This window comes from Gallus gallus, chromosome 1 (assembly GCF_016699485.2).
Source record: "Gallus gallus isolate bGalGal1 chromosome 1, bGalGal1.mat.broiler.GRCg7b, whole genome shotgun sequence".
Lineage (NCBI taxonomy): Eukaryota > Metazoa > Chordata > Aves > Galliformes > Phasianidae > Gallus > Gallus gallus.
In genome coordinates, this window is record NC_052532.1 from 83,104,479 (window position 1) to 83,117,620 (window position 13,142).

The window sequence follows — 13,142 nt, forward strand, 5'->3', positions numbered from 1 at the left end:
AGCTGAGAGTATATCAGGTAAAGCAGGTAAGTCACTCTTCAGAAGAAGTGAGACTGTGTAATACAAACTCAACAGCTAGGTAGTTCTGAAGAGGCCACAGCCAGCAACTAAAATTGACTGTTGTGCTAACATGATTTGAAGCACATGCAATTCCAAACCCCAGGGTCAAAATCTGCAACTCTAGCATTATCTACCATCAGGTGATGCAAATCAACACTGTGACAGTTGCTTACAAAGTTTACTTCTGACAAGACATGAATAACTTTATTTCATACTTAACAATACCATATCATTGCCTAGACTGGTAGATATGTTCCAGAGAATAATTAAATTATCCATTGGGTTTAAAACATTTAGCTGCCAGCAGAGGAAACATTAAAACCAGCTCCTTTTAGAAATGGTTCCAAGGAGATCATTATGCTGTCACAAACCTCACAAATTCTGACAGGATCCCCTTGACAACTACATCCCAGAAACACCAGGCTCACAGCACTGCATATCATACCAGAGCCTGAGGTAAGACATACCTTTCAAATGTGTACTGCCCCTGTGATGAGGGCATGTGCTCATCTACTCAGTGCCTCTCTGTAACTTGATCTAGTTTGAATAAGCAGTAAAGATTTTCATAAACAGATTAATTTTGCCTTAATTAGCACTTTCCTTGATTTTCAGCTTTTGGTTATAGAAGTGCCTCTGGGCTGCCTTAACACTCATTTAAGCAAAAATGTTTGTGGCAACTGCATAAGTAGTGCAACAGCTTTAAGCCTTTGGGTACCACTTCACTACAGAGTTTATATATAGATATTTCAGTGTTCAACTGCAAACATGTTGGGATATTTAAACAATGAGAGCCATAAACAGGAAGGAGATGGTTTTCAAAAATTGCATTACTTACACTGATGTTCTGCAACAAAATTGTCAGTACATTTTTAGAAAGATTAGCTTACGTGCCCACAAATTGAAACATAAATCAACCTAACAAGCAGGAGTTGCCAGAATATGCTCCCATATCATTCAGCCTACTTTTGTTGCATTTATTCAAAGTCAGGGGAATTATAATGAATGGCTGGCAAAGGTTCTACTAACTTATCTGAGAAGGTGACTTTTGGCTTTTTTTTCTTAAAAGGAAAAGAAAGTTTTAACTGAAAAAGACACCTGCTCTTTTGATTACAAGTTAGCCATAGAAATCTTGAAGGAAATACATACCAATACCTGCTAAAGTTAGTTTAGAGAAGCATGCAACCTATCTGCAAAGATAACCAGCAAAGCTGTACACAGCAGTATACAGGAAAAAAAGGATAGGAAGCTTATTTGTAATCTAAAGTACAAGGAGGCAAAGGAGAGCATGAGGTTAGAATTCTGTGTCAAGACAGAGTTAACTTTTTCTTCAGGAATGCCTCTCATCCTCTCAAGATGCATCTCCATATATTACAAAAGACTCTTGTTATTTAACCACAGGCACCAGCACTTAGAAGCTTACCTTATCCAACAACACATTCTGCCATAAGCGAAAGATACTGAGGTAGCTTCTGTCTCTTGCACTGAACGATGTGAAGAAAAACTGCAGGAAAAAAGGTATGAAAAGCTCACTTGTAGGTATTTAAGAAAACCACAATGCTTCCTTATACCTTAAATATCCTAAGGTTTTCAGTAATTGCATGCTCCTCTCCTATTCCTCACACTGAACACCTTTTATCACTTCTAATAAGGAAGAGTTAGATCTCCAGTAGTCAGAGTATATAAAAACCTCTTGCTTGTCTGGGCATCCAATTGCAACCATTTGTACACCTCAACTAAATACATAAAGTCTTTTGCCCACTTTCAAATGGGAAGTGGAACAAATCATATGTATATGCCTATTTCTTAACGGCCACAGCCCTTTCCATCCTACCTCTACATACTTCTTTTATTAAATCTCTTCACACAGGATGTGGAATTACAATAATTAAAATAGGAGATCACATTAATGTGTCATTTGTAGTTTTAAACTATTTAAAAGTTGGTTCAGTAGAGAAAGAAGTATCTTTCTTCATAAAAGAAGTTAATCTTTTTAGAAGAAATTGAGGGAGCATCCAAATGTGGAACAGGAATCATAGCCCCTTCAGAGAGAACAGCTCCAGAATCATCCTAGAAAATTATCTTTTGTATCCAGTCAAGAAGTCTCATTTTTGAGGCACTGCCAGAAGAGGTATCATGAAATATACATTGGACGTAAGAGCATTCTGCATCACACTTTTTCAGTTTCATCCAAATACAAGTCCCAGAAAACAACTATTTCCACCATATAAAATTGAGTAGTTTACGCGTAGATTTCTTCATGGCTCAAAGCCCATGTATCACAGTCCTTTCACTTTCAGCAATTTCTTGTGGAACATTTAAATCTGATAAGAACACAAAAGTAACAAATTCAAAGACATTCTGAATTCATTGCCTGTATTTTTAGTTTTTGAGACTTTGATAATCAGTAGGACAAGAATTTCCCTTTCAGGTTGCTGCATCAGTGTTAGCAGTGGGGTCTGGAATCAAGCTAGAGTTGGACAGTTTGGTCTCTGTGCACATCAGCTTTCAAGTCTGCCTTTTAATTCTAGTAATGTTTAAAAAACTTGTCAGGGAAAACTACTTATTCAAAACCCGAAGTGCTCAGTTCTGGAAATTATCATTTAAAAGACAAATGTATTTAGATTCAGGTTTTCACCTTCTCTCCTTTTGTTGCTATTTGTATGGCATTTGGAATGAGCCGAGCAGTCTTTTCCTTTGTCATGAAAGTGATATCCTTCAAAGCAATAGAAATCTAAGCAGAAAGAGAATAATTTTTTTAGATTTAAGTTATTTTCAATTTACAGAGTCAGAGTACATGCAAGAAGAACTCAAACTTTAATCCCAAACACCGGGATGAAATACAAACAAGATTTCAAAGGCAGTTGTCTCCATTTGCTAACCTTCACAGCAAGCACTCCAAATTTGGAGCAAATTAAGATGATTGAAGAACGACTTCCTCTTCTTTCATATTAGGATTAGAGAAGCAAGTGGTTCTCTCCTTACCTTCCACTCTCGCGCAACACTCCACAATGAAGGGCAAAATATCAACTATATAAAACCATACAGGCTGTGATTTCAAAAGGATTTTTTTTTTAAATATCAAGTCTACAGGAGAAATTTGATCATCAAATCCATCTGATGAAATTAAGCTCAATTTTTAGTTGAGCATTTCTATACCTTCTTAAGCACACAAACTATTTGTTGCCCGCACTGTGTACATCAAAGCAGACAGAATTCAAGAGATTAAGTTATCAGCATTCTCAGCTGCACATTTTGATACATCACCTACAACTAGGCTACCTTCCCTTTCTCATTTACTTCTTTAGGCTATTACCTGTTGCAGCAGGTGCAACAACTGCTTTCATGAAAATTTAACTCATTAAACTAATTTCACAGAAAGAGAGCCAACATGTCATGAATATCTAATGAATATCTACTGCTTATACTGATAAAAAGCGACAAACCACAATGTGATATATATATATATATATGCCATATAGTTCTTCAATGATTTGCCTTGCCATATATATATATTACAAATATTTTATATATATATATATAAATATATACAAATATATATATTTGTATATATATATTTGTATATATATATATATATATATATATATATATATATATATATATATATATATATATATATGGCAAGACAAATCATTAAAGAACTGTAAAAGATCAGCTTTAAGATACAACAGGAAAACAACTGCCAAATGTCTCCCTATACTGAATGACTGAACAGGCTTGATTCTGCACACAGACATCTCCAAGACTACTCTCATTTTATGGTGCAACAGATTTGCATTTCCACTTGGGGATACAGGCTCAGCGTGAGATGGACAGGATAAGAGTCCCTCAAACAAATCTTATATCCTGATACTACAAGGACAAAGTAACAGGCTTCAAGTACACTAAGAAATCTTACTGTAGTCTCCCATCGGAAAATGTTGCTGTGGAAACAGAGCCAGTTTTCAGAGAGATACAAGCGTCCTTGCAGCAGGATATCCTTCTGGAGTGCACAGGCGTAATCTATGTATAATGAGAAAGAGCAAGTTTACTCACTTGTTACAGTTCAGTAGACCCAAGCATGTTAGCTTAAAATGAGATAATGTTATTACAGTACAAATAAAAATCCATTTCTTTCACTCTTCTCAACTCTGATGGCAGGCTTGCATTGGACTGCACCCAGATCATTGTTCTGGGAACACCTCAAGGTCAGAGTCAATAGAAATACCTATGGCAAAGACAATACTCCATATATTGACCCCCTGAGCCTTATCCTGCGTTTTCAGAAACAAAGTAGGAATACATGGGAGAAATATTCACAAGTCAAACATTAGAGAGCCTAAATAAAACAATAATCCAACTTATAGTATAGCAGATTATACCACCAAATCCTACATAACAGTAGTTTGTACGTTGTAGCACAGCAATAATTTTCCACTACAGCAATCATTTTCCACTGAACAAATCCTATCACTAGCTAAAACTATCTGCAGAGTAAGACATTAGAAGACAGCTTGAAGCAATCCAGTTCTTCAGGCAGGGGATATATTCATCACTTGACTGTTATTTTTATTATGATACTGCCTCAGGCTGAAACATCCCTACTAAGGAATATTTTTCATCTGGAATGCAATTACCCATCATCAGATACCTGCTGATCAAAATTGAGATATGAGGATTTGCTTGCGCTTTTAAATCTTTGAGAGAATTTTCATGAAGAGCCTGAAGAGTCAAACACTTTCAGAAGCGCTCAGTACTACAGTGAGCATATGGAAATAAGTGTCAGAGTTCCCTTTAGTCATACAGAAAGTAAGTTAAGACAGACAGACCACTTCTGAAAGCTCCAACTTAGAGGTTACCCCTTGTTTCTTTCTGTACATAATAGGCATCTGTTCACACAGAACTTTAATGATTTCAACTCTGTCAGTATCAAAGCGTTTCTCCTTTGTTATTTTGAAAAACACTTTGTTATTTTCCAAGCTATCATTTTTATTTTGTATGCACCAGAAAGATGAATGCAGTTCTTGTCCAAGCTGCAAGAAGTTCTGAAGTCTCTCATCATACTAACTTAATGGTAAATACGCATCTGCAAAGTTTTCACTACAATTTTAAAAATTCTCCTGGATTTCCCCTCAAATGAGTAGAAATAAAGTTTCTCACCAGATGCAGGAGGCACACGTACAAGCCCAAACAACTTCATGAACTTAAATTCCAAAAGAATAAATTTCACGTACGTGTTTAAAATTCAAGAAAAGCCCAAAACCAAAGTGCTGGAGAGATGGAGAAGGCAGCAGGAATCTGAGGTTAAGGACTTTCAGAAACCAATACCAAAACGTTTCCATCTGACTTTTATGTCTGGAAGACTGACACCTATTTAGACCTATAAGTACTGTCTAGCACTTTATGGGACCATCTTACTACTTTTTCCTCATCCACATACTACCCAGATACCCATACTAGAAACAATATCCAAAAAATACTCCTCCCTTCTTGCAGAGCTAGCACAACATTACTCCCCTGAGAGGCCTGGGCAAGTGACAAGCAACACCATGATCCACCTACAAAAGACAATGTCAAAACAAAGGAAGAGGTTAGCATTTCTCCTTTTGTGTTATCAGACCCGGTAACTTAAGATGCTACCTATAAACAACATTTTCAGACAAATTAAAGCGAGTAGCACTCCTTTAAATTCCCATTTTGAAAGTCTAAACCTTTTATGGTCATAGAAGAATTATTTCATATGGCCTTTGAAAGCGGGTTGCTCCAAAAGTAATGCTTCCTATTTATTTCCACGAACATTACAACAGCTACAAAGCACAGCAACACTATTTGATACAGCTAATTCTCAGCTACAAAACACTACTGCTCAGCACAGTCACCACAGATAGCTATACATTTTTGCTAGCTATGAACAAGAGCCTGCATGCTGCACTCAAAAATCTGCATCAAGGAGATGACCCTCTGTTTCACATGCTGCTGTCACAGCACTGCTACTAGGAAAATATTGCCCATGTCAGAGTGGACAGATGAAAGTTGGAAGATGCCAAATCCAGACTATACAGTGGATGTGATAGAACAGTCCAGCCAAGATTGGCAACATGCTCCACAGTCTTCAAACTGGTTTGAGGCCTGACGTTATAATGTTGCAAGAGAAAGGTTGTCTTCTTTTCTGGCCTGACTCTTTAAGTCAGAGACTTCAGCTTAGTCAGCACCAACAGTTTGTCCAGGTTCCAGGATATCCAGAAGGATTATCCCTCTCCTACCCTTGAAGACAGTATACGTACAGTTTACATCACTTTACTCACCAAGGGCTGCATCTTAAACCTTTCCCTTCAATTGGAAATTCATATGTCACCGCTCCATAGACTGTAGTTCTGACTCTGGCTTAGAGTCGTGATACCAGTATCTCATAGACCAGTAATGATGCAATCCAGAAACTCACTGCAGCCTCATATCGGTTTGACAGGTCCTGACAAAGCTGCATGCAGTGTTCTTTCTGTTCTGGGTGAACACTCATGGGATTCACCTGGTGCAAACTTTATGATATTCCAACATTGCCACCATTTCTAACACACTAAAGCTGATGTTCAGCTCTGTACAGTTTCCTGGTCACAATCCATTGATTCACATGGATTAGCTGATCCAGAACACAGACCGTATTTCACGCTGCAGTCACTACTGCTGAAATGCACCACCCACTGTCTCACTGTGCCTCACATTCACTGTTTAGTCTCCATAAACATTCAGCAAGCGCTGATGAATATCAATGGGTGACTTTTTTCCACATGGAGAAATTCAGTGACACACCTTTGCTTCACCCACACTTCCATGCGAGATGCCATTGTGTCAGACTGCCCCTCTGCTGCCATCTGTCACACAGCAACAACACATGTAAGGGAATACCGGTGGGAAGGTTCAGCCTCTACTGCCGTACCACCACTCACCTCTGACATCATGGGCCAACATAATAAGATAGGAGGTGTTATTTTCAGAGCAGCTCTTGCATATTAGTGCTCATTACAGTGGAATAGTTTTTTTTGTTGTTGTTGTTGTATGCATTTGTTTTTTCAAACAGATAAGAGCAGGAATCATCATAGTTTTTCTCATGAACTACAGCTAGCAATAGCTTCCTTGAGCATGGTCAATCCTGTGATATGTTCCTCTGAATCAAGCAAAAGAACAGCTCTTAACGTGGAAAACGCAAGAGTAAGGCGGCAACATGGGGTGTGTTATAAGGTAACAAAAAAAAATTATGAAATAGTAACTTTGCTTCTGATAGAAAAATGCTACACTGCTGAAATTAATCACTACCAAACAATTCAACTGTTAGCTAAAACCGCTTCCGAATTTGCTCCACTGCTTTCTAAATCAGTTTTATGCAAGGAGGATCATCAAATCAAAGCTTGGAAGTAATACTACCTTCTTTTGTCTTACCTCTGTACTGAAGTCCATTATTGTAAAATGCAGAAGGCATTTCAGAGCATAACTGCTTCCTGAGCTGACAGAGAATACAAGGATTTAACTATTTCTATGCAAGTGAAAGCTCTAATTTCTCTTTCATTAACTTGGAAGGAACTTGGCATGCTAAAAGCATATACTGACTGCCTCTCTCAGTACTCTCTGCCTTGAAGGTTACAATGCTACTTCTGTATAAAAACAATGCCCAATTCTTAGTGCAGCTGTTACTCAATGCTCAGGCAACACAGATAGACTCACCTGCAAAGCAAGAAATAAAAATGGAAAAAAATGCACCACTACAGGCAAAGGAGTTTACACTAAGGATTTTACACTTGTCACCTGTTACACCTTGTTACAGCAAAACAAGAAGGAAGAGTTCTAACAAAACATAGTAGTAAGAAGTGAAGCACTGTAGTCTGAATTTTTTTGCCAGTCCCTTTCCCTACACCTCACATTGGATTGTGTTCCTCACCACCCTTACTCTTTGAGTTGAGTTGCACTTCTTCTCCTGCAGCCATGTCGTCAGAACCACAGAACGGTTAAGGTTGGAAGTGACCTCTGGAGGCCATTTGATCCAACCTCCTGTTCAAGCAGAGACAGCCAGATCAGGTAGCTTTTGAAGATCTCCAAGGAGATCTCCATAACCTCTCCAGGCATCCTGTGCCAGTAGTTAGTCACTCACATAGTAAAGACATGCTTCTCAGTGTTTAACCAGAACCTCCTCTGCTCCAGCTTCTGCCCACTGCTTCTTGTCCAGGCACCAAGCATAACTGAAAATGGCCTGGCTACATCATCTCTGCACTCTCTCTACTGATATTTATTGACAGCAAAGAGATTCTCCCTGAACTGTCCAGGCTGAACAGTCCCAATCTCTCCTCTTAAGAGCGGTGCTCTAAATCCCCTGATCATCCTGGTTGCCCTTGCACTCTTTCCAGTATGAAATAAGCTACTTTGGTATACTGGGCAGTAAAAAAAAAGTCTTTTTCAAGTTTCCAAGGATAATCCATGATCCTTTCAACTACTAGTTTTTATGTCTTCTAAACATATAGCTGGCACTTGTCTTTCAGAGTCTTAAATTACAGGTGCCCACTATGTCACTCTCAGTCCCAGAACAGACACCAATCAAGGCATCAAGGGCAATAGTCCAGGCTTATTTCCAGGAAGCAAGGGAAATGCTAAAGGCATGATCTCTTTGCTTAACTGAGTCAATGAAGCAGTATTCTTTGCCTTTGTATCCTCAAAACAAAGCCAGTACAACTACAGAATTCCTAGCTTCTCTCATAATATCCGTAACAACTAATTCAACCATTATTAGTTTCCTTTTCAAAGAGTTTACAGAGGACACTTTAAACACTCAAAGGATAGAAAATGAGTAATTACAATGCTTCAAGAGTTACCAAGTTGGTCATCCACATTAAAAAAAAACATAAAACAAATCTAGTGCTCTTTGAATTTAATTCTACCTCTGTTCTCACACTTGCATTGCACAAGTCAATACAAGTATGTTACACTCACAGGCTAAATGCTCACCATGATCCTGCAGTATAACTCTTCCTTCCCAGCTTGTCAGCTAACAGGCACCAGTCACACCTTCACCACTTCCAGTGGATATTTTTTTCACTCAGTAAGAAGCAGCAGTAGTAAAAGGAATCAAGAAGCTCTCACCCAATATACAGATGAACCAGACGTTCTGTATATTTTTCTTCACTTCTCAACCCAAACAACAGTCTGTCCTTTGAAAAAGTAGGCAGTACAGGAGAGGACTTTGGGCCTGGCTTTCCCTACAGGTATTTGATAGTAGTTTAGAGATAGGAGAACAGAGAATTCTTAGCTACAGATTGAATATGCCATTAAAAAGCACCTTGGTACAGCTGCAGTTGGAAATTATCAGCCTAATACAAGAGCTTTTGGTGTCACTGTCTTACCTACTATGAGTCTCTCTGAATCTGGCAGATGAGAAAACTGTCTCTTGAATTCCTCACTCCTGTATTTGTAAGTGGAACTTGAGAGCTGCAACAAAGAATGGCAAAAGGTTAAGCAAACAGATTTATTTTCAGCCATCAACTGTCTTCACGCTAGATCTGTAACTTTATCTTAAAGTGCAAATTGACATCAAAGGAGCAAAAAGGAATAAGTGGTATCTAAATGTGACGTTTCAGTGACAGTCTTCCCTTATGCAAGACTGTACTCCCAGAATTTAGGATAGATGGCCCATGCTGTATGAGACCAGATACCGGTTATAAGGCATTACAGCTGCTTGATGTCAACCCATTACACTCAAAAACACAAGACAGCCTCTGCAGGGCTAAGTCTCTTCTAGCATAGACTCCGTGAAGAGGGAGCAAAATCACAGCACAAGAGGTGACAGAGCAGATCAGGTCCTCACACAGGCCACCAGCTGGACAGAAGGATACCACCACAACACCCATTTCTCATTAGGAGTGCCAATGAGGAAAAATTGTTACTATAAAAGGGATTTTTGCTAGTTGCTATAACTAGGCCTGTAGGAATAAAAGCCAAAGCTTCCTTCTGTATATACAACCATCAGCACCACTGTCACTTCTCGATTTCCTGACCTGATCTACTTCACCATGTATTTTAAAACAAGATCAAAATCTAGGGTTCATTTAAGATTAAAATTGTGCGGCAAACTCACAGCAGAGAACATTCACCTAGGCAGCCCTTATCCTCTCATTCTTACAAATCAATGTCCCTGCCTCCTTTCAAATGAAAAACCTCCACATGTTCTCCAGAAACAGCTCTGCTGTAAAAGCCCTATTTTTCATTGCACAGTAATAATGAGCTCTCACTTATTCCCTAATAGACGTTCACCACTCAGACTAGGGGCCTTCCTGATGAAATGTTGCATAAGTCAGCTATAATTTGACTGAAATGCTAAGATAGGCAGAAGTCACTTTCAGGATGTACCAAACCCAGTACAGAGAAAATATAAAAGTTTCTGTTGGTTTGTTTTTAAACAGTCTGATTTTTTTTTAAGCCTTTCTAAAAATCTTAACAGCGTATGGCTGCTATCCTCCCCTGGAGCACCTGTATCATTCCAAAACTTGGCATCTATCTTACACTCATTTCTGTTAAAAGACCAGTGGCTATTTATTTTCTGGGTGGGGGAAGAAGGGAGGCAGCAGAAGAACCACTTCTGACCATATAACCTTGCAGTATGTTTACTAGAAAACACCCAGTGTTGGCACACTCCTGCAGCACATCAGTTGGTCAGTACCCTTTAGATACATCCATGGTTGCTTTCATAGTTTAGAATGCAACTCCTAAGCCACGGGAGCACAAGTACAGGTGTTTAAGTGAATAAAATACACCAAGGACGCAGTTTCCAACTCAGTTTAGCTTTAAAAAGATACTGAATTCCTAAACATTACCTCGTATTACCTCTAATAACAGAAAGTCTTTGTCTGACCATCAGAGAGCACACGCTTGCTGTCCACTAATGTTCCAAGCACTGTAACGAAAAAGGCAGTGAGGGAGACAGAAAATAGGTACTTCTCCCAGAAGGGGAGGGAAGAAGAATGAATGCTTTAGCTGCAACCAACAGGGCTATCTTAGGCATGGTCCTCCAAGCTGTATGCTTACACAGTTTTATTACAGCTATTTCTGAAATTACAAGTGTTGTATTATTGGAGTACACGTCATCTATTAATGTAGATGAGCTGTGGTTTCTTGGCCTTGTCATGTCATACCATGAAATACAAGCTTTCACTGATCATCTGAAACAGATATTCAATGACTGTATCCCATCAAGAAAGGGTTGTTTCCAATTGCTCTAAAGGAAAAAAAAAAAAAAAAAGACATGGGAAAGAATTAAAAGCTACCTTGAAATTGTGAAGTTTCCACCTATAGTTGCATATGTAGAGATACATATTACATAGCCATGACTGTCAGACTGAAGTCTGAACCTGTGATTACACTACTCGAACCAATGAGAAGGGGGAAAGAACTCATCTGCCATGAGAACAGAAGAAAATTGAAAGTCTTTCGGTCTGACATATGAAGCCACACTTCTAAGGAGGAAGAGCTCTCACAGAACTGAGAAATACTGAACAGAACTGAGCAATATTGAAATCGACCATTTCTGTGGTTATAAGACAAAAGGAAGCAGAAAGAGAAAATTGAGATGTTACAGAATCACAAACACTTTTATACCAGTGCCTGAATCAGCCAGTTCAAGAGCTACAAGAATCCAAACCTCAAGAATGTTGAGGTTTACTTGGAAATGGAATTTCTTTAAAGCATAAAACCTGCTACAGCTTGTCTGAGAATCCCTTACTGCCACTGAGAAGTGTTCTTTGTCACATGATAAGCAATAAGAAACACTTATTAATTGTACTTTTCTATGAAGCTCTTAGAATGTTTATGAAGAACCCGCTTCAAATCCTTATCTAATCAGCCTAAGAAAAATGAGCATGTTGAAGCTTTTTAACCTTATCTTTTCCTTATTTTGTATGAAGAGTAGCTCACTTAGATCTGTAATTATTAGGCACTCAGCACGTGGCTTGATTAAGACATCAGTCAATGGACTCTGGAAACAACAGGAGCATTTTTAATACAACTGGCAATACCAACTTCCTTCAAAAGAAGAAATTGGCATCTGCATTTATATGGATACAGCACTGTTTCAGGCAGGTTGCCACCTCCAGGTTACAAAACTTACCATCAAATATTACAGTAAGAAAGGCAGACATTAGGCTGCACTATAGAGCTTAACAGAAGAAAACATCAGTTTTTAATGCATATATATTTCTAAGTTTAATTATAAGTCATCAGGCAAACACTTTGCCTCAGGATAATCTTAGGCATTTCTGGGCATGCTATATTTGATCACTAAGCAAACCATTAAGTCCAGTCAACAACATACTAGTACTCTTTATTGAAGCCACAAAATACATCAGGCATCCGCAAAACAACATAAGCAGAAAAACCCCTCGAGCATCATCTAGAAAGTTTTATAAAGGCAGTTATTAAGAATCAGGTACTACCTGAAGACACTGAACCTGAAGAGATTCACATACCTTGTTTAGAAATGGACCAGAGTCCAACTATATAAAGTCAAGTTCCAGAAATAAGGTCAACTTAAATAGAACTAACATGAGGTTATATTTACATGATGAAAGCCTGTTAAAAACAGTGTCCTTTCACATATACAACATCAAAGTGTGGACAATGCAAATAATTTGAGCCACTTAGCAAACCATGGAGGAAAATTAAGCTAAACCCTCTCCCAAAGGTACCACAAAAAAAAAAAAAAAGCTACTTGTCAGGAAATAGTTTGATTGCACATTTAGCTAAGCATGCAAATAGTCAATCTCAGCTGAGCTGTGTACACATTTCTAAAGCTTGCTAATGACAGTAATATTTTTTGCATATGCTTTGTTAATATTTTGCCCTTGTTTTGAGACACCACAAAACTACACGCTACCAGACAATTTGCAGTCTGTATTTTTGACATGTGGAAGTAAATAGAAAAAGCTGAGAGCACAGGTCAGATGACCTCTCCAAGAGTAACACAACTTGGATATCATCTGATTTTAAGAGACCCACACAAGCCTCCAATGAACTTCACAGTCCTGGAATCAGTTACTGTCACGTGCTTGAGATCA

The 13,142-nt window shown here is 38.4% G+C and overlaps 1 protein-coding gene across 12 annotated transcripts in view; it reads right to left on the minus strand.

Annotated features, from left to right (window-relative positions):
• Positions 1 to 13,142, minus strand: part of GRAMD1C (GRAM domain containing 1C) — a 51,753-nt gene that overhangs the window by 24,141 nt on the left and 14,470 nt on the right. For all 12 annotated transcript variants that reach the window (XM_046905206.1, XM_040646343.2, XM_015295398.4 and 9 more), the window contains 4 exons: positions 9,441 to 9,525; positions 3,977 to 4,080; positions 2,696 to 2,791; positions 1,481 to 1,561 (listed from right to left, as the gene is read on the minus strand). In XM_046905206.1, coding sequence (XP_046761162.1) covers positions 1,481 to 1,561; positions 2,696 to 2,791; positions 3,977 to 4,080; positions 9,441 to 9,525 — 366 coding nt within the window. The remainder of the gene's footprint in view (positions 1 to 1,480; positions 1,562 to 2,695; positions 2,792 to 3,976; positions 4,081 to 9,440; positions 9,526 to 13,142) is intronic.